Here is a 19,924-nt window from a genome sequence, read left to right as displayed (position 1 = left end):
CACGCCACCATCTACACAGATCACAAGCCACTGGTGCCGATCTTCAAGGGCTCAGTCCCACACCGTCGAGTGTGGCTCGAACGCTGGATGCTCCAGCTACAACCATTCAATATTGAGGTGCTATACCGATCTGGCAGGGACAACACAGCACACTACTTGTCTAGGCACTTCTAGTCAGCAACACCAGAGGAACAAGAAGCAACACGGGAGACTGAAAAGCACATCTGCCAAGTGGTTGTGTGCGCCCTACCCAAACACATGAAACTAGAGGAGATCATCAGCGAAACCGAGTGCGCCACATGCCTGCAGCTCGTGAAAGAATCCATCCTGTCGGGTGACTCGAAACTTTTTGGTGTCAACAGCGCATCGCCCATGGAAGCCCAGGAACTGCTACAAGGCCTCTTTGGGGAATGTCACGAGCGGTCCATTATATAAGACGGAATCATGCTGAAGGGTCATTGCATCGTGTTAGAGGAACAAGCGCTGTGGCTAGCCCACGAGGGGCATCAGGGGATTATCCAAACTCAAGCCTTACTCAAATCGAGAGTGTGGCTGCTGAACATGCAGGCGAATGTGGTTTGCGCTAGTAGGATCCTGCGCTGTGTGCCAAGCGACCCAACAAGGGTCCCCGGAGCAGATCGTGAATCCCCTATGTAGCCAGCAGCAGTGAGACTTAATCAGCATAGAATTTTGCTCGGTGGCTAACGAAGTGTACCTGCTGGTGGCAGTGGACGAGTACAGCAGGTATCCGGAGGTTGAACCGGTGAAGTCCACCAATGCCACGCCAGTGATAACTGTGATCAAGAAGATTTCGCCATACATGGCCTACCAAAGAAGGAGCGACAACAGCCCCCTCTCCCCTGTTTAAAGGAAGAGAACTGTCAGGGACTGGAAACTGCCAAGAGAGAGCTTGGAAAATTTGAACATACAGCACCACAGAATCCCCCCAAGCTGGTCCCCGGCCAAGAGAGACGTTGAGCGTCTCATGGACTCACTCATTCAACAAAGTGATACGGACCGCAAAGGACCAGCAAGTCCTGTGGCTATGGTAGGTACGGGAGGATAGCACAGGGCAACGTGCTCGCCTTGGGAGCAAGACAACACAGAGCAACAGAGGTTTGATCCCTGATTCCACACTTAGAAACCTCTGGGTATTAAGTGTGTTATAAATAATCTATAATATCATATCAAATACAGGTTCCTCTGGACGTACAGTCAGACACTGCATTCCTACACACAGGTCTATCCGACATCTCTCATGTTTGGGGTTCCCAATCAAGTGGGACTTCCCACGCACCACAGCTGGTCAGCACCAGACATAAATAACGAGCAAGTGAAACAGAACAGACAAGCCAGGAATGAGAGAGTGTCATGATCCGTAGGGGGCACTGGTCTCTTTGGCGTCGGTGGAGGCGCATTGGCATAATAGCAACATATACTCCCAAGATGGCGCCTTGCATTGTGGGCCACATTGCCGTCTCTCCTGCTCCCCCGGCTGTGGCTCCGCCCATTCTACGTGTTGGAAGAAGTTATCTGGGAGCTCCGGTATCAGGACTGTGCGTCGCTACTCCACGGCGATTGCTTCGTAAGTTTGAATTCTAGGGTTCCTCTACCTTGATTCTGTCTTGTTGCTACTACTAACAACCTTTTGTACCTTTCAGTTCTCGGGATCTTCCCGGCATTCTTTTCCTAATCTTACGATTGAGGCCCCTTCCGGGATTCATTCCGACGCGAGTATGTTGCTTAGCAATGGTACGTAACACAACCTTAGTTCCTTACAGCAGCCACGACTTTAGCATTCGCTACATTTCTTCTTTTTTTTTTAGAAACATTTTATAAAGTTTCCAATAAACAACAACATTTTCATAAAAAGTACACAACGTCTCATACTAAGCAGTAATAATCAAAATTACAGTACATTGTAAATATCATATTTTGCGCATTGTAGCATAATAACTATATCCAATTAATTCAAATTAAAAGGCACAGTCATATCTGTTATATTTACAATTCCATCACCACCTCAATCATAAAGAGCCAGAAAAGGACCCCATAACATCATGTAATCCTCTTCTTTATCTCTATTTTTCAAAGAAATCTTATCATACTGTGATAAAACCTGCAACTCTGACAACCACTCTTCAATACTAGGCTTTTTCCTCGTTTTCCAAATCCTGAGGATAAGCTTAATAGCTACCATAATAACCCTATCAATCCAGCAAGAATGTTTTCTAGTGCGCACACACCTTTCTTTATGTGAGAGTAAAATTATGTTAACAGCGGATCTTTGCAAGTGTATACCAAAGATCAAATCAATCCTATCAATAACCTCTCTCCAAAACAATTGTACTCTCGGGCATTCTCACAGTAAATGTAAAAGAGTACCTCTATTATTGTTACAACACCAACATAATTCACTTGATCGTAACCCCAATGTAAACATCTTAACTGGTGTCCAATACAGCCTTCAAATGACTTTCTGTCGAATCAAACGTAAACCCATATCTACTCCTAAGTACAAATGCACCCTCAAAACACCTCTTCAATCTAAGTCAGAAAGGACCCTATTAACATCATGTGACCATATCTCCTTCAATCTAGTCCATGCTAATTGATGTTTTTTTTCTACTGGCATGAATTGCATGTAGGTCCGTACATTGTATCCTTGTCCATCTAACAATTTGCTAATCTCCGGTTTCCTCCCAACTGAGTTCCTGCCAAGTTATATTTATGCTGCAATTCCTCAAAGCACAACACTCTATCACCATCCATCACATCCGCTAGTCTCAGAATTCCCCTATTAATCCAACTCAACCATCTCAGACATTTATTATCAATCTGTAATGCTTCATTATGCCATATTGAAGCATCATGACTAAAGCCATAACCTTGTTCATTTTCATTAAACCACATCCCTATCACCTGTCTGGTTGCCACCACCGGGATCAGTTTCAACCTTGCACGCGGTAGTTTACCCATACTATAGATGTTACTTAAGTCATATGGAGCGCAAATTTCTCTTTCAATACGCAGCCAAATCGGTTCTTTAGTGTCCCTATCTCTAAAGTAATACAAACACTTTTTAAGCAAAAAAGGCCCTGTAATATTTCATCAAATCTGGATACCCAAAACCACCTTCCTCAACACTTTGTAGTAATATATACTTTGGTACTCAAGGTTTTTTACCAAGACCCCATAAAAAGGATTGAAAGACTTTATCAACTTTTATTAATAGTTTTTTAAATAATAATAAAGGGATGGACTGAATTACATATAAGAGCTTAGGCAAAAGAACCATTTTAATCGTATTAATTTTCGCCCACAAATTCAATGTCAATCTCTCCCATCTCCTGATCAGTAATGATATCTTTAAGGTTACTTGGTCCAAATTATATTGCAACATTTTATTCAAATCACCTATAATATGTATTCCCAATGCCTGGCATTCGCTACATTTCTAAACTGTCAGATTCCCTCGTAGCCTCGCCTGCAGTACACGGCCACTGTTGCTACCTAAACCTCCTCTCCCTCTGCTCCGTCGATACAGAAATCAGCTGCTCAACCCACAATAGACATTGGCAGTCCCACAGCTCCCGCCTCAGCAGCGCGGAGGTATGTCTCTTTTCTCTCGTTATCTCCAAGCTATATATCCCTTGCTAAATATTTACCACATTATCCTCTGCATCACAGATCTGTGGCTCCAGTCCTTCTGCCTTGAGCCTTACACTACCTGGGAAGGTTCAACCAGTCCTGGAAGATTAGCCACGTCAGAGCAAGGGTAAATCATCCTCCTTTCTCATGTAACTCATCTGATTCTTTGAGCACTCACTCATTGTCCTTTGTTACTTAAAGGTGTGAACCAGGACCCTCCAGGCAGTAAGAGGAGACCTCCAGACCCTTTTACCTCTTTCAAGAACCAGACCTACATCTACTACCACTAGAAGACATCGCACCTGCAGGGTTTTCTTCCCCAGAGGGTTTCCCTGGGGGTTCTGTTCCCTCCCCTCCGCGAAACGGAGTGGGGGCACAGGACCACTGGGGATTTCTCTCACTACTACTAGAACAGCAGCTCATTCAAGTCAGTGCAACAATTCTTTCTGGGTCTTTTGGTCACGTGCAAGAAACTTGTTTTCACAGTTATTACAGTTAATTACAGAGGGAAGGCAGGGTCCATAGAGTGTACCCCAGCAACCTGTCCACAGGAGATAATGTGCTAGTGAAGAACAGGTCCCTGCCAAAGAAATTTGCCCTGGCCAATGAACCACAGCCTTCGACGATAATGAACAATGACCATGGCATGGTGACCGTGAGGAAAGATCACGAGACAGTGACGAGAAATGCATTACACTTTCATAAAGTGCCATCCACCATGTAGAAGTAGGCTCCCTTACCAACACCCGAGCTGATGCCCGGACGAGACAGCCTCCCGGAGACCCCAACAGAAGAGCGAGAGAAAAAACCTGCTGAAGTGATGGGCAATCCTCCAAGTTCCGTACAGGCCTCTCCAAGCTTCTGCCAGAGGAGGGCAGAGGATTAGGACGACTTCCATGACATCCCCCGTGACAGCATATCACGGTACTCTCTGAGAGAGAAACTGCAGCCGTCCACAAAGCTGAGGGGTTTCGTCCTGCATGGAATTTATCACCGAACTGTGAGCTAAATGTTGTTTGTCTCATTATCCAAGTTGGGGATGGATGTGGTGTAGAGTAAAGGTGACTGGAGTGCCATGATGCAGTATGTCATGATGCAGGTTAATGAATAAAAGAGGCACACTCTGCCAAAACGGGACCAGTGCCAGTAATGTGTGCAGGAATTGTGGGGGAAGCATTGAGGCATTGCGTGAGGTATACACGAAAAGTATGGTGCCAGCGGTAATGTATGCCTTGGAAACCTTTCCGGAAAGACATGAGGGATGGTTAGACCAGACAGAGGGCAGACTCTTCTATTTTAGCATTCACCCAGTCAGTCACGGTAGAGGCCCTGCGCCTCAAACTGGGCTTAATTTCACTGAAAACACGGTGGAAGATTGCTTGATGCCTCTAATACATAAGAACGACGCATAAAGTACAGGAGGCCCCTATTCCAAGAAACACCTTGGTCGACCACTCAAGATGGTTAATTGGGAAAGCCAAAGGAACACTGATTAATCATGTCTACGCCGAGTTAAACTCTAAAGTTATTACACACTTTGATAAAAATAGATCTGGTACTAGCAGAGGCAGAAGAAACAGATCAGTTTGAAAAAAACTCAAGTTGAAATCATTTTATAATGACAAAGTGGAAAGCGTGGAACAATTGAGTAAAAAGCGGAGCTATAACAAATATGTAAAACAGGCTTTTCCTCTAAACACCGCACAGTGTTACCTGACAAAATAGTCCAGTATAAAATTACGAAGATTCATAATTTACCTGCGCTTAAACATACTGCCAGGGCAAGATTGTATTGGTGCATGGGAGGGAATACCCAGAGACAAAGGGCTATGTAGATTATGTTCTGCCCAAATAGAGACCCAACGACACATCCTTACTGGTTTGCAAAGTACTACTTCTCCAGTATAGGAAAGGTTATCGGGAGTTTTTAAGTAGGGAAAATTGATATCTCTTGGACCAATTCTGCTCCACGATCTACATGGGTAACTCAATGGCCATTACGGCTGCGTCTTTCTATATATGGGGAGAATTTACAGGCAAAATAAAATTGATTATTGTTTAATTTGAAGGCTGGCCTGCTACAATTGAGAAACTAATGAGCAAATAGATTTTTAGATATAGACTAAAATCATATATATCATGACTATGAAATGATAAATTGGAAAATGTAGTTTTATATAAAAGCAACTTTTATATTTGTACGTTTTTTATATGGAAATGGAAATTTAGCATTTAAATATGTATGAAATTCATGTTTAATATATTTTTTAACATGTGTACAAGGCATGGAATTTCCCAAAAACAAAATTTCATTAAAATAAATAAGTGCCAGTAGGTGTGTGCGTGCCTTATTTACCCGTGGCGCGGCCGGCCCAGCAGAGACCTGGCCTGTCGCCACTTCACGCCCATGTAAAGTTGCCTCCAACCCACACCCTGTCACTATGTTTGGAGATCAGCATCTTTGTACACTCTCAAATGTCCTCCCACCACCACTCCGTATCCTGGGTGATCGAGGCGAACTGAAGGTCCACCATCCCGTTGGTGGTGCGCATGTAGTGCTCCTATCCATGGCTTATTTGTACCTCCAAGTGCAAATGCAGTTCCATTGCTTACATGGGGAATTTCCGTTATGAAAAAGGACCACCGAGCTCCTGCTTTTCAAGTTGCAACTGCTTAGTTAGCGCACACATATTTTCTATAACTGAAAGGGCTTGTACACACTTGGCTATTTAAGTGGTAGGAGATTTTACAGGAATGACAGAAATGGTCATGAAAGCATATTGATCTCTCTGCATGATTTGGTTAACAAGGCCGAATGTGATCCCCCTACATATGGGGTCTGCAACCTGTGCCCCGCCAGATGTTTTGCACTGCAACTCCCATGATGCCTCACTATTGACTATGCAGCATAGGGCTGATGAAAGTTGTGGTCCAAAAGATCTGGAGAGCCAAAGGTTGCAGACCCCTACCCTAGATGAAGGGCAAGCTAAAAAGGGCTAAAATGGAGGGAACAGTCTAAAAGTGAATACACTATAAGAGGAAAAAAGTGTAGATGCCCAAAATGCTCTTATTGTAATGTGATTGGTATTGATGGACCTGCCTTGTAAAATAATGTTCTCTTTTTCTCCACCCCAAAGCCGATTGTGGAGCATGTGGACCTGGCTATAAAAACCCCTGTGATGCCATGAAAGGTATGTGGTAATGTATTATTTACACATTGTTTAAAACCTTTGTAATGCCAAATAAAGTAATAAGCTTCAACATTGCAAACCTAGAGCAATAAAGCCACCCATGAACCTGGTTAAATCTGTGTTACAGCCCCAGAAGGTTGCAAAAGGACAATATAATGGACTGAAGTGCCGTGATTACTTTTATAACTGTGATCTTCCAGGGTCCGTCCTTGAGGTCGTCACCAGCAGCACCAGGGCTTTCTCTAAGAACTCCAGACCATGTTCACACGGAAGGGAAACACGCAAGAACCTTTTGGAACTGGCCACACTCACTACGGGATAAAACAGACAACCCTCCTGCGAAATAATTGAAACCTTCACATCTGGAAAAAGTGCATGTTTGCCAGATGAGAAGCACATGTGACCTGCTTCCTTTGTAGTAATTCCTAAGGTATTCAGAGCAGTAGGTACCTTAGCTGAAATATAAAAACCTTGAATTCCTCTAATGATCTCTTCACAAAGATAACAATGACATAATGGCTTTAACATGCCCAGGCTCACCATGCAGCGAGTAAACTCCAGACATACCCCCCTGGCGCAGTGAATACCTCCTCTACAGCTATCTCTCCTCTTGGCGCTGCACCCCATAGAATACAGTTGACTCCCACGATAAATTATGTTCAGTTGTACACATAGCTCCTCCACTTTTCCTTCTCATGCCTAGCTGTGCATCTTATCTATACCTAGTCCCAACTATCTACAGACTTTACTTCTCCCTACCACTAATGAATGTCCTGTCATACACCTCCTTAAACACTCTGACAGGCAAAGTGCTTCAACGCCATAAACTATGGCAGGAAGCGCTATACAAATGCAAGATAACATAACATTACACTACTACATTGCTCTAGTGATTGCCAGCATGAAAGTTTACTAGCCAATGGCCCTCAAGCCGAGTTTGGAGGCAGCCATGGCGCTATCAGCGCCATGGCTGCCTCCAAAATCGGTCCGACTCCGGTCTGGTGAAGGGAGTAATTACAGGTCCAGTCCGAGGTCGGCGGGACCGGTAATTCCCCATTCACCAGAGCCATTCCCCATTCCCATTTGAGCCCCGATAGGGCTCAATGGGAAGGGGGTAGGCGGCAATAATGGTACCGCAAATTGCGGTACCGTTATTGACCCCGGTATACCTTTGCGGGTCCCGTCCATAACGCCTGGTAAAAGGGAGGGACCCGCAAAGGGACCTCGGAATAGGGAGCAAAGGGATTACCGGCACCGGTGTCATTACCGGTGCCTGGTATCCCTTTGCGCCCAGGTCATAATGACCCCCAATATGTGCACGTTTCATCTGGTAGATAATTTTCTCTTGATCAAAACACAGCTAGGCACACATCCCAACGCTTACAGCAATGCACCCCCTCTGTAATATATATCCTTTATAGATGTTGACTGTCTAGTTTGTACCCTGAACAGGATCACAATTCTTCTCTACCCGGACAAGGCTGTGCACTTTAAGCCCACTACGGTGGTGATGTGCTCAGTATAGTAGTTCTTAATGTAACCTAACAATGCGATTCATTTATATTTTACAGTAGTTTTTGAAAGGATTATTGAAACATTATTATTTATGCGGCGTAGCAGGAGTAGCAGTTTTAGCAGGACACGCTGAGTGTTGGTCTTTCTTTGCTGGTTGTGTGTCTGGAGGCAGAGCTTGCCATTAAAACCCCCTTCTCCCCGCGGAGGGGCACGGAGTAGCAGGAGTAGCCATCTCAGCATGACACGCTGAGTGTTGGTCTTTCTTTGCTGGTTGTGAGTCTGGAGGCAGAGCTTACCATTAAAACCCCCTTTATCCCGCAGAGCGGCGCAGAGTAGCGGGAGTAGCAGTCTCAGCAGGACACGCCAAGTGTTGGTCTTTCTTTGCTGGTTGTAAGTCTGGAGGCAGAGCTTGCCATCAAAACCCCCTTCTCCCCGTGGAGCGGCGCGGCGTAGCAGGAGTAGTAGTCTCAGCAGTCTGGGCTGCTGGGCGTGGCAGCAGTGGCATCTATCTGACCTGAAGGACCGCTGCCTAGAAGCAAGTAAGTCACACGAATACTGCCTTATGACTTTTGACGGCACTCCGTCGCGGATAAAGCTAAGGGTGGTTCCTGGGTGATCTCCCAGGCATCTCAGAAAAGGGAGATTACAGATGTTGAGCAAGCATGGGGGATATGAGGAGTCGCTGCCTGTAGCCTGGGGGAAGCAGACCACCATCGCCTGTGACGATCGGCACAGATGATTCTGCAAATATACACTCAATCTCCCTATTTTCCCTATTTGCACCAAATTCCCCCCCTAACTGCTCCCTTCCTCCGTTGTTTAGGGCACTTTCACTGTGCTATGGCGACCACAAGCAAGACAGCAGAATACTGCCTGGTGGTTGAGCAAAACCACCATTACCATATTGAGAAGTGTCCCAAACTCCCACAAAAATGAAATCGAAACGAGTGACTTTGAGCAGCGCCGCGCACTTACCAGTCAAGCCTCTTTGCCGTATTGGGGGGGGGGGGGGACAAATCCTAAAACTCTTCCCCGCACAAAAAATGATAAACGTGAGCGTGTGCGCTTGGCTGATGAAGCCAAGTCTAAAATGGACTCCTTTTTTGGAAACAGACCACCGGTGACAAACGCTGATCAGCTAAGCTCGGCTCAAGATGCAGATACTGAACAGCTGAGATTGGCCTACGAGGTTGAAAGGGATCTTGACGAGGAGGTTTCAGTAGAGGCAAATAATTTGTTGGACAACAATGGCTCCCTCCTCAAGCTATGTATACCCATCCAAAGGAACTCCTTGGGTCCTGCCGACTTCGCTCAGGTTAATATATATAAGCTTCTAGCCTGTAGCAGTCACCTGACTTAGAAAAACGACTGACAACTTATGAATCAACATCTAGTGAGAGTGACTACGATGAAGTATCACCTTCAGAGTCTTCTATTGCCGACTCAAATATAACGCAAATGTCGACCAAGGAGTCAGTAGGCCCTTTAGAAACAAACATTGAAGCTCTCCTGCTGCTGTGTTAAAAAATGGCAGAGAAACATCGTGGGCTTAAGTAGACTGTAGCAAGGCTATTGGAATTGTCATTGCACAAAAACCAAGTCCAGGAACCATTGGAATATTCAAATCATACTGGGCTGGATAAAGAACAGCCAAACTCTCCCATGTCACCTCCTAATAACAAGAGCAATAGTATCAGAAAGTCAGGAGGGTCTAAGGATAAGAGGAGCCCTAATTGTGGGCAAGAACTTACTTCATCCTCTTTCCGAGTGGACCTTCCATCACAATCCTGGATTGTGGTGGCTGAATCTGAGAGCTGCGGACTAGAGGCTCTCCTGGTGGATAATTCACTTATTAACACCCCTCCATCGACACCTAAGGGCACGCAGCATAAAGGCCCCCTCCTTCAAGTTTTTTGCCTAACCCTCTACAAAAGAAGGTAACGACAATTCCATGGAATCAGAGAAGCGACCGAGGTGAGAAAAAGGCGACAGAAAAAAAACCATCATCAAGGTCATGGGCGACGGCACGGTCAGAATGGTCCAGCTCTAAGGCCCAATGGATAAGTGGATTGCTCCTGGCACAAATGGAGGAAAGACCTCTAGGAGCACATAAGTGCCCCAAGACATTGAGCCACAAATACTGCTCCAATAAATGGAGAAGACACTGCTGATAAACAACAACCATGGCGGACCTCTCAACATAAGGGGTTGTGGGGAGAGGTGTCTCAAATACAGATGGTGTTTATATTAGCTGGGCCCCGGAGACCACTGGGGCCGGTCCCAACCCCCGAAGAGGGTAGGCATATTGGGGGGGTCAGTCTGGTATTAGTACTGGATGAACCCTACGGCCACCTGCGGATCTTGGCTGAATCGTGTGGAGGAATTATGCCCGGCAAAACAGTTGTTTTGGCCAGCCCATGGAACAAGGGCATCCTACTCAGGCCTGCATTACATCAAACTGGTAGAGTCGAAACCCACAGGGAACAGTCCATTCTTAAATCGTTCATGGCTATTATAGCTAGTGCATTTAGTACCAGAGCTCAAAGCCATAACATGGAAGGATTTTAGTAGGCAGGAATTACCAGCTTGTAATAGTGTTTCTAACTGGGTTGTGGTGAATTTTGAATCTTCCTTTGTTTTGGAAGGTGTTTGTAAAAATGCAGGGGCTTTGAAGGAACTGGGTTTGAAATAATGGTTTTTCGACCACTGCAGACACACTTTCATGAAGTTGTATCATCCATCAATAACCATGATCTCTATGTGTTTAATGGGCATGGGGAGGGTTTGACGAGGGCAGGCAAGGGGGACTGGTCTCCGAACAAACAGGTTCTACCTTGACCAATAGATGGGGAGGAGAGGAACTGCCTTCAGATGCTTTCTTGGAACTCGAGGGGCCATGGTTCCTTTATGAATTACCAACCTGCACTGGAAGTGATAACAAAGGCACAAATATTCTGTTTACCAGAAACCTGGCTAACCTCGCATTTTGAGTTGCATGGATTTTCTACACTGTTCAGACCCTCAACAGGCCCAGAAAAGGAGCAGCCAAAGGGCTGTCTCTGTATAGGTGCTGGAACATGCATGTGTCTCACTGAATACCCCTCCCTTTAAGTTTCATCAGAATGTACTTTGTGGCCAGATCTTTAATATAAAACCAGTAATAAGGACCACATTGGTAGTAACCCTTTATGATCCCCCAGGTGGGGAACAAACTGTAGGACTGAGGGAGGTGTTGATAGACAACCTCTGGAATTGGTCCACAAAATTCCCAAAGGGTGGTATCATACTGGCTGGGGATTTTAATGTAGATTGTGTGCATTCTAGACAGGCCTCTAAGTTAACGGGCGGAAGGGATTGGATCCCAGGGCAAGGGCTTGAATGAGTTTGATATCTCCCCATTGAGGGTCAAGTGGGGGTGAGAACCAAATTACATGGTCTAATAGCATTTATCACAATTGTATTGATTTTTATTTTTGTAAATGCAATAATTTGGAAATATCAGCTAGAAATGACAACCATTCCAGTGTACACTAGTGATCACGCCATGCTTAGTATGAAGTGTGGGATACAGATAAACAAGCCTCACATGATGGGCGGGATAAACCTGATGGTGAATCGCCAAGGGAATAGGCTTCGGTGGACAAATGCTAGAATTGAACATTTTGACTTGACCCTAAAAGAGTTAGGTTTGAACGAGATTAAGTTACTGATACATTGCGATTGGGAGTTGGGTAGAATGGTGTCTTTGTTCTCTCCTAACATTAGACAGGGCACTATTGTATATGACAAGGTGAATGGAGGAAGAAGGTTTGACATTGTCAAGAAAAAGAAAGAGCTTCATGCCCTTGATGCGTAAGACCAAACAAAGTAAGATCATACCAGAGGAGGACAAGAAAAAGTTATTGGCAACAGGGAGGCTGAGATTTAAGTCTTGGCTTAGATGCTACAGACAAGGAGCAAACTCTGCTGCTTTGAAGTTTATTAACCATCTTATACATACAAACAATTCCAAGAAGTTCTGGCATTTGATTCATAATAATGAGGCAGGCAGGGCAGTAATGGAAGTTAGTAGTGTGATAGAGGCCCAATTGGGTGTATTTATTCTGGAGAATTTCTGGTTAGACTCAGAAGTGAGAGAAGAGGGGGGACCCGCTCTGTGCAGTCTTCACTGGTCACTGACTGCATTAAGAATATTGATTTGGAGGGTATGATAGTTAGAATGAAACCCTCTGGGATTAATGGCCCAGATGGTTTGACCAATGTGGTAATTAAGAGCGACCTGATCTTCTGGGGCTCCTTGTTGCAACATTTCTTTCTACACATATGTGATGAGGGAAGAATTCCGCACACGTGGAGAAGTTCAATAATTATCCACGTACATAAGTAAGGTCCCCACAATCTGCCGGGCAATTTTAGAATTTTGGCAATGCTAGATTGCAGTGCAAAGTTATATACTTCCATTCTCCTTTCACTTTTCACTGACTGGGTGAAGACGGAGGTGCTTTTGCCTTTTCACCAGATAGGCTTTAGGAAGGGGAGTGGAACAAGTGATCCTGTATGGACAGTTATGACTCTAATGACAGACACACATTTCTACACTGGCTCTGCCCTGTACCTCGCATTTGTAGACTACTCTGCAGCCTTTGACAGTGTAACAAGGTCAAGGCTGTGGGAGGTGCTAGAAAGGTGGGGTATAGATCGCTCATTGATGTATTTTATAAAAGCACTCTACTCTGACAGAGAGGTTAGGGTGAGAACTTCTCAGGAAGGCACCCTCCCGACAGCCTTTGATACCAACAGAGGGCTTAAGCAGGGGTGCCCTTTGGGCCCCCTGCTTTACAATCTATATGCGTCAGAGTTAGTAGCAGCTCTTGGAGGGGTACGTAACTTTCGACCTCATTATGCCAACAAAGCACTCCATTGTATCACATATGTGGATGATACAGTCATTCTAGACATAACGCCCGTAGGGTTGCAACGCTCCCTAGAGGCTCTCCATGTTTTTGCAAAAGAGCTGGGATTGAGACCCAATGCAACAAAAACAAAGATAATGATTGTGGGTAGAAGGGCGAAAGGAGTGCCATCTTTCCACTGGAAGTTAGCTGGGGTCCCCTTGGAATAAGTGGAAGAGTATAAATATCTAGGAGTGGGCATTAGACCTAAAATGACCTTAGCACATCTATACCAATCCACTGGTAACACAGCATGAACGAAGTGGATGGTATTAAAGAAAACCATAGATTTCCACGCACTACGATCTGTGGAGGCAAAGATCAGAGCATATAGGTGTTCTGTTGCCCCCTGTATTGTGTATGCATTGGAGGTTTTCCCAATGAGATTAGTTAACTGGCTCCCAAAATTGGAGGCAAAGATTTTGCGTTCTCTAGTAGGCCTATCAGTAAATGCTTCCAGTAGAGAGGCCATACAGCTGGAACTGGGGCATCCCTCTCTGATTTCACTTTGGAGATTGGGGACATGCAAACTGTGGGCGAAAATCCGATTTAATGGGCCGCAGCAGGTGACTTTATTGAATCTTACAGTTCTGCATGCTGGACTCTTCTCCAAAAATGGATGGTATTGAGAAGTGGTCCAGCTGGTATCCTCTCACATCAGGGAATTAAGCATGGATGCTCCTCCTCATTCTTGGCAGGACTTTTATCTTCTCGAGTTGGAGCAGAAAACAAGACACTGGACACGTCGCAAGCTGTCAATCGCCTAGGTAAACTTTGCCGATATACAGAATAGTCTTAGCAGGGTTTCACTGTTGACTCTCCGAGGAGCTACCTAATCAAACTAAGTACCCCTGCTCTGATTAGATTTACACTTGCCATGCAATTAAACTTCCTCCATTTATTTGAAAACACGGCCCATGGATGGGAATACCAAGGGAATGCCGGATTTGTAGACTGTGTGGGAACAAGGTTGAGACGCAAAGGCACATTCTTACCAACTGTGGCGTGCTGGAAGAGGAATTTGAGGAAGGTTACAGGAAGTTTAGGCTAGTGTCATGAGACCAATTTTGGGCTATGATTTTGGCAGCAGAATCTCTGGTGATAGTCTCGGCTGCTTATCACATTTGGCAAAGGGCATTGATCAAGATGAACATTTTAATTGAATTAATTATATTTTAGATTTTTATGAAGTGATGAATTGAACGCTTTCCATTTTATTTGCTTTTATTGGGTTTTGATGAATTGACAAATTGAAGGTTTCATTATTTTATAGTGTTTTGTAAAGTGAATAATTTGTTTCTTAAATGTGTTTTTTGTATTATGCAGTGTGAAAGGTTGTCAACTTTCTACCAAATGCACTAAAAAAATACATTTGAAAAATTATTATTTATGCTTATGAAGTATGTTTTGGTTTCAGTACACAGTCAACATATCCCAGGCAGAAAAGGTACACCATTTCTCAAAAAATAAATAGCAAAACCTTCTTTAAATTAGTAATAATTTCAAAGTAACTGTTTTAACATAGTAAAAAATAAATAAGGGATTTAAACAATAAAGTGTAAACCACTGACCTAAAAACTGTGGTGCATTAGGGTTTTGCAAGTTTAAATCTAATGTGAGTGAGGCTTCAGGAATGCATTGTTGCCACTGCAAAACTGTCCAACAGGTAACTGTCCATCCTATGTTCGAGTGCTGACCACAGATTATCCCGGTTTAAAAGTTGGATATTTTTCATTTTTTAATATCCTTTTGTGGGGAACATCGAGCTTGAAATTTGGCTGCGAACATACACGGTTGTTGTAAATAAGAAAACTGACAGAGTATGGGGATTGTGGAATCAAGGTTTGGGGGCAGTACTGGGGAATGCAAGGCAGTTCACCCCAATCCTTGTGAAATTTTCTTTTTGCTGAGTTTTCTGTTTTGTTAGTATGTCAAGGACATTCTGTTTTTTCAATAATGTAGTACTTTATTTTATTAATTTATAACACGCACCAAATGGCCCGGAGGCTTACGGGCGCTAACCAAACAACAAAACCAAAGGAGATCCAAAAGAGAAGTCCAGATCCCAGCCGGGCAGAAAGACATTAATGAAAAAAAGACAGAAGAAGAGGCCTATCTAAATAACAAAGTCTTTTTTTTTTTTTAACAGTGGTTTTCAACTCTCCCAAATCTGGTGGAATAGCATTCCAGGCTTTAGGAGCTACAGCAAAAAAGGAGCTCTTATTGACCTTGTAAGTGTATGGGCCTCATTACGCGGTATGCAGTAAGGGAAAACCAATGCCGGTAAGGGATTACCGGCAACACTTACTGCTCCGGCCTATCACGACCCGCCTACCTGCTATTAGCGGCATCGCAAAGAACAGTGCCTCTAACAGCGGAATGGGCACGGGCACGTGACCCTACATGCCGGCAATAGCGGCATGGCGGAAATAGGAGTACATCACAAGGCAGGCGGACATGCAAATAGCGCCATGAATCAGGCATAAAAAGTGGATACCCGCATGGCGTAAATACCGCTATCGCGAACCACCCGTAAACGGCCATGTGCAGTGTTCTCAACTGCCACAGGTGCACACAATCAGCACATGTGGAGGCAGTAGATTGGGCCAGCACAAAAGGAGCACACCACACCCCTTTCCACACACATTCACACACCAAAATGATACCAATACTAGTAGCAATCCTGGGGCTGGAGGACATGCTTGTATTGCAACTGCAACAACAACAGGCAGCACAGAGGAGACGCAGGAGGAGAAGGGGGTAAGACAGGCACAGCATGCCCCACCAGTGCAGGCAGTTGTACCACAGAGGCAGCCCCCAATCCCTAGAATCAGAGCCAGTCCATTCAACCTAACCCCTAGGCAGATCCACACCCTGTACGGTCTGGAGCGGGATACCATCACCACCATTGTGGACATGATACATGACAACATCGTCAGCCTCATAGACATCCGTACCGCCATCCCCCCTCTACTGAAGGTGGTGTCAGTGCTCCACTTCCTGGACACAGGCACCTACCAGCACACGGTAGGGCAGATGCATGGCATTTCACAACCATTATTTTCACGCACGCTAAACCAGTGCTCAATGCCCTCCTGAAGCACACAAGTGAACACATATCCCTACCACGGACTGCCCAGGAGATCTCCAACACTAAAGTTGGCTTCCATTCACTGACAGGCATCCCAAGTTGCATCGGTGCCCTCGACTGCACCCATGTAGAATTGGTGGTCCCACATGCCATGGAGGTAGTGTACCGAAACCGAAAGCAATACCACTCCATCAACGTGCAAATGGTATGTAACTCAAACAAGATCATCACACATTGTTGTGCGCGATATCCCGGATCAACCCATGATTCAATGGTCCTGCGGAACTCAACGATACCACGCTACATGGAGAGACATGCTGGACAACGTTCCTAGCTACTTGGTGAGTTGCATGGCAAGCACATGGCAGTGTGATGTGGGGAGTAGACTCGGGGGGAGAGATGCATACTCCAACTGGGTGAGATTGGGGGGGGAAGATGCATACTCCAACTGGGTGAGATTGGGGGGGGAGAGATGCATACTCCAACTGGGTGAAATGGGGGGGAGATGCATACTCCAACTGGGTGAGATTGGGGGGGGGAGATGTATACTCCAACTGGGTGAGATTTGGGGCGGGGGGAGATGCATACTCCAACTGGGTGAGATCAATTGAGAGACTGAACAATGCCCATACTGCAATACACCGCCCCCCAGAGCAGGCCAGACTGAACCTGACACATGAAAACCAAGACGTAAGACGTAAACTGCACAACAATGACAACAAGCCATTACTGCAACCATGCCATATCCATCCACATGTGCACTGCACATCATCGCACCGTACCCTCTACAACACAATGCAGTGACATGCTGCCAATTTGACCAATGCAAATGACCGCTGAACAGCATCCCACCGGAAATGCATCCGTGAGTGGCTACAAAGGAATCACCTTAAGCTATTATACGGATTATCACTCGTACACCACCACAGAAGTGCAGCATGCCAGCATGGGGACATCAAGCGTGGAATGGCAGATCACTAAGAGTCTGGTTCCAACGGTGACCGGACCAAAGGATACGAATGACTACACAACACCTAGATCATGGCAACAACTGCCGTAGGCATTCACAGTGCATGAACACTCACAAGGAATAGGACACCTTCACACATTGCAGTTACTCTGATTACCTCTATGCATGCAGGGATATGTGGTTGTGATCAAGGAAACAATGCTGGCTTTTGTGTGATAGGTACAGGTTCCATTTGATGAAATCACGTACACATAACCATTGTTGCACCCATGCAGGTGATGCTGGCTATCCCTTGAAGAGGTGGCTCCTTACCCCTGTCCGGAACCCACAGAACAGGCACGAAGAGGACTACAATCGCACACATACCCGTACCCGTGTGGTGATTGAGCAGACATTTGGCCTTTTGAAGACACGGTTTGGCTGCCTCAGCAGGTCAGGTGGGGCACTCCTGTACGGTCATGAGAAGGTGGGCAAGATCATCATGGCATGTGTCATGCTGCACAATATGTGCATCAGACGGAACGTGCCTATGCCCCCTGACATTGAACAGCAACCACCTGGTGAGGAGCAGGAGGGAGAAGATGGGGCGGCACGTCATGCCGGTGGCGATGCACAGGAGGGACGTGCTGTGCGCCAGCATCTGATAGACCAATGTTTCTAATACATATGGATGAAGAGGGTGCAATGGATGTGGGACTCAGGGCACTGGGTGTTGTGGGTAAATGAACACTGTGGACTGTTCAACAATAAAGCACACATACACAATAAAGAATGTCCACTCATGTGATTGTTCCTGACACAACGGGTATATTAAGCATAATGTGATTTTGAAGTGCACGGACCCTTCAACCCAAACACCCTATCCCTCCTCCCCCCACAAATGCCCCAAACACTCTATCCCCCTCCCCCCTCAAATGCCCCAAACACCCTATCCCCCTACACCCACAAATGCCCCAAACACCCTATCCCCCCTGCCCCCACAGATGCCCCAAACACACTATCCCCCCTCCCCGCACAAATGCCCCAAACATGGCATGCACTTCAGTGCAGCATTAGTGTTCAAGAGTCACCAACATCAGGCTGCCCCTACTTCCCACCTCCTATGCCAGCATTGGGTGGTTGCAAGTTCGGGCGTCGCATGGACCACGCAGACCTGCGCAGGGGGCTGGTCTGCCTTGAACTGGCAGAGGAGGAGGTGCTTGGTTGGTCCTGTCCCTGTGTGGGATGCTGGCACTCCATTGCATCTGTGATGCGGGTGAGGACCTGCCTAATAGCTGCCATCTCGTTGCAAATGCGTGTAGTCCTGGATTCTATGGCTTGTTTTATTCCCTTGGCATATTCCCGGCACTCCTCCCTCGCCAGGGCACTCTTGCTCACGTGCTGGCCAACCAGCGCAGTGAGCTCCTCCTGGCGCTGTTGTATGATGTTGATTCCCTGGTCTCTGGGCCTGCGTTTGGTGGTTTTTGAGGCAGCTTGCGGCATGTGTCCGCCATCAGGTGAGAACTCCATGGGACTCCATCTCCCTGCCAAGGAGTCACCACCAGACAGCTCATGGCTGCTGGCATTGGATGTGGGGCGTGGGCTGTGCAGGGCTGACAGCTGCGGGCTGGGTGTGCGGTGTACCATGGGTGTAATGCATGGTTCCTCGACATCAGACAGGGGGGCCGTCGCAGCAGCTTCACCAATTGAGCTGTTGGCGGCAGACAGTGAGCCTTCTGCCACTGGCTCCTGTGTGGTGAGAGTGGCAGGTGTGGGTGCTATGACATTGTCGGAAACTTTTTCACGCCTTGGTGACGTGGCTGCATGTGTGGCTTTGGCCCTCTGCGGCAGTCCAGGTTTCCCTGTGCTCCTCGATGTGGTAGGCATGGTGCCTTCCTCCATGCCCTTGGCCTTCTTTTTTGGTGTTGGGGCCCTGCGCTGCAGAGTCCTGCTCCTCACTGTCAGATTGTGAGCCTGTGGGGGACCAAGAGAGGGATAGCATCGGTGATGGGTCAACGTGCATCATGCATGTGTTGTTATTGCTGCAGTTCTGTTCATTTTTACTTCGATATCGGACATGCAGGTTGCTTGCCATATGGGTGGGTCATACAGGCATGAGTCTGGGTGTCACATGTCTGAGGTGCTGCATGCATGGGCTTGTGTGGGGATGTGCACAGCATATGGGCATGGTTGTGTAAATGTGTGTGTGATGGGCCATGCATTAGCTAGTTACAAAGTGTCAGGAACTCTGATTGGAAAATCTGGAAACGCTGGAGGCATTGAATGCCTTACGCGCGTTCCAGTCCTCACCCAAGATGGCGGACGATTCTTTATATTCTGGCTCCTCCCACAAACCGACGTGTTGTATCGGTTTACCAACGCTACGGTTTGTGAGGAAACTTCGTCCGTGCATTCATCTTGCCTTCTCCCTTCTTCAGCTATTTTCTGCCTTCCTGGTGTACCTCCCGCGGGCCTTGATTCCCTGGTGACTCCCGCATACTATTTTCTTTGTCTATTTCGCGTGTTCTACCTTTGTTTTTCCTCTTTTGCCTTTCTGGCGGCTCTGCCTTTTGTA

At 46.2% G+C, this 19,924-nt stretch overlaps 1 protein-coding gene across 3 annotated transcripts in view; it reads left to right on the top strand.

Moving 5' to 3' along the window:
- The window catches only part of LOC138580059 (methanethiol oxidase-like), a 520,625-nt gene that overhangs the window by 276,643 nt on the left and 224,058 nt on the right, over positions 1–19,924 (top strand). For all 3 annotated transcript variants that reach the window (XM_069650309.1, XM_069650300.1, XM_069650317.1), the window contains one exon: positions 6,789–6,842. In XM_069650309.1, the coding sequence (XP_069506410.1) occupies positions 6,789–6,842 (54 nt within the window). The remainder of the gene's footprint in view (positions 1–6,788; positions 6,843–19,924) is intronic.

The sequence above is a fragment of the Ambystoma mexicanum genome, chromosome 1p, assembly GCF_040938575.1.
Source record: "Ambystoma mexicanum isolate Mex_15411 chromosome 1p, UKY_AmexF1_1, whole genome shotgun sequence".
Classification (NCBI taxonomy): domain Eukaryota; kingdom Metazoa; phylum Chordata; class Amphibia; order Caudata; family Ambystomatidae; genus Ambystoma; species Ambystoma mexicanum.
This window is presented reverse-complemented; position numbering and strand designations above follow the sequence as displayed.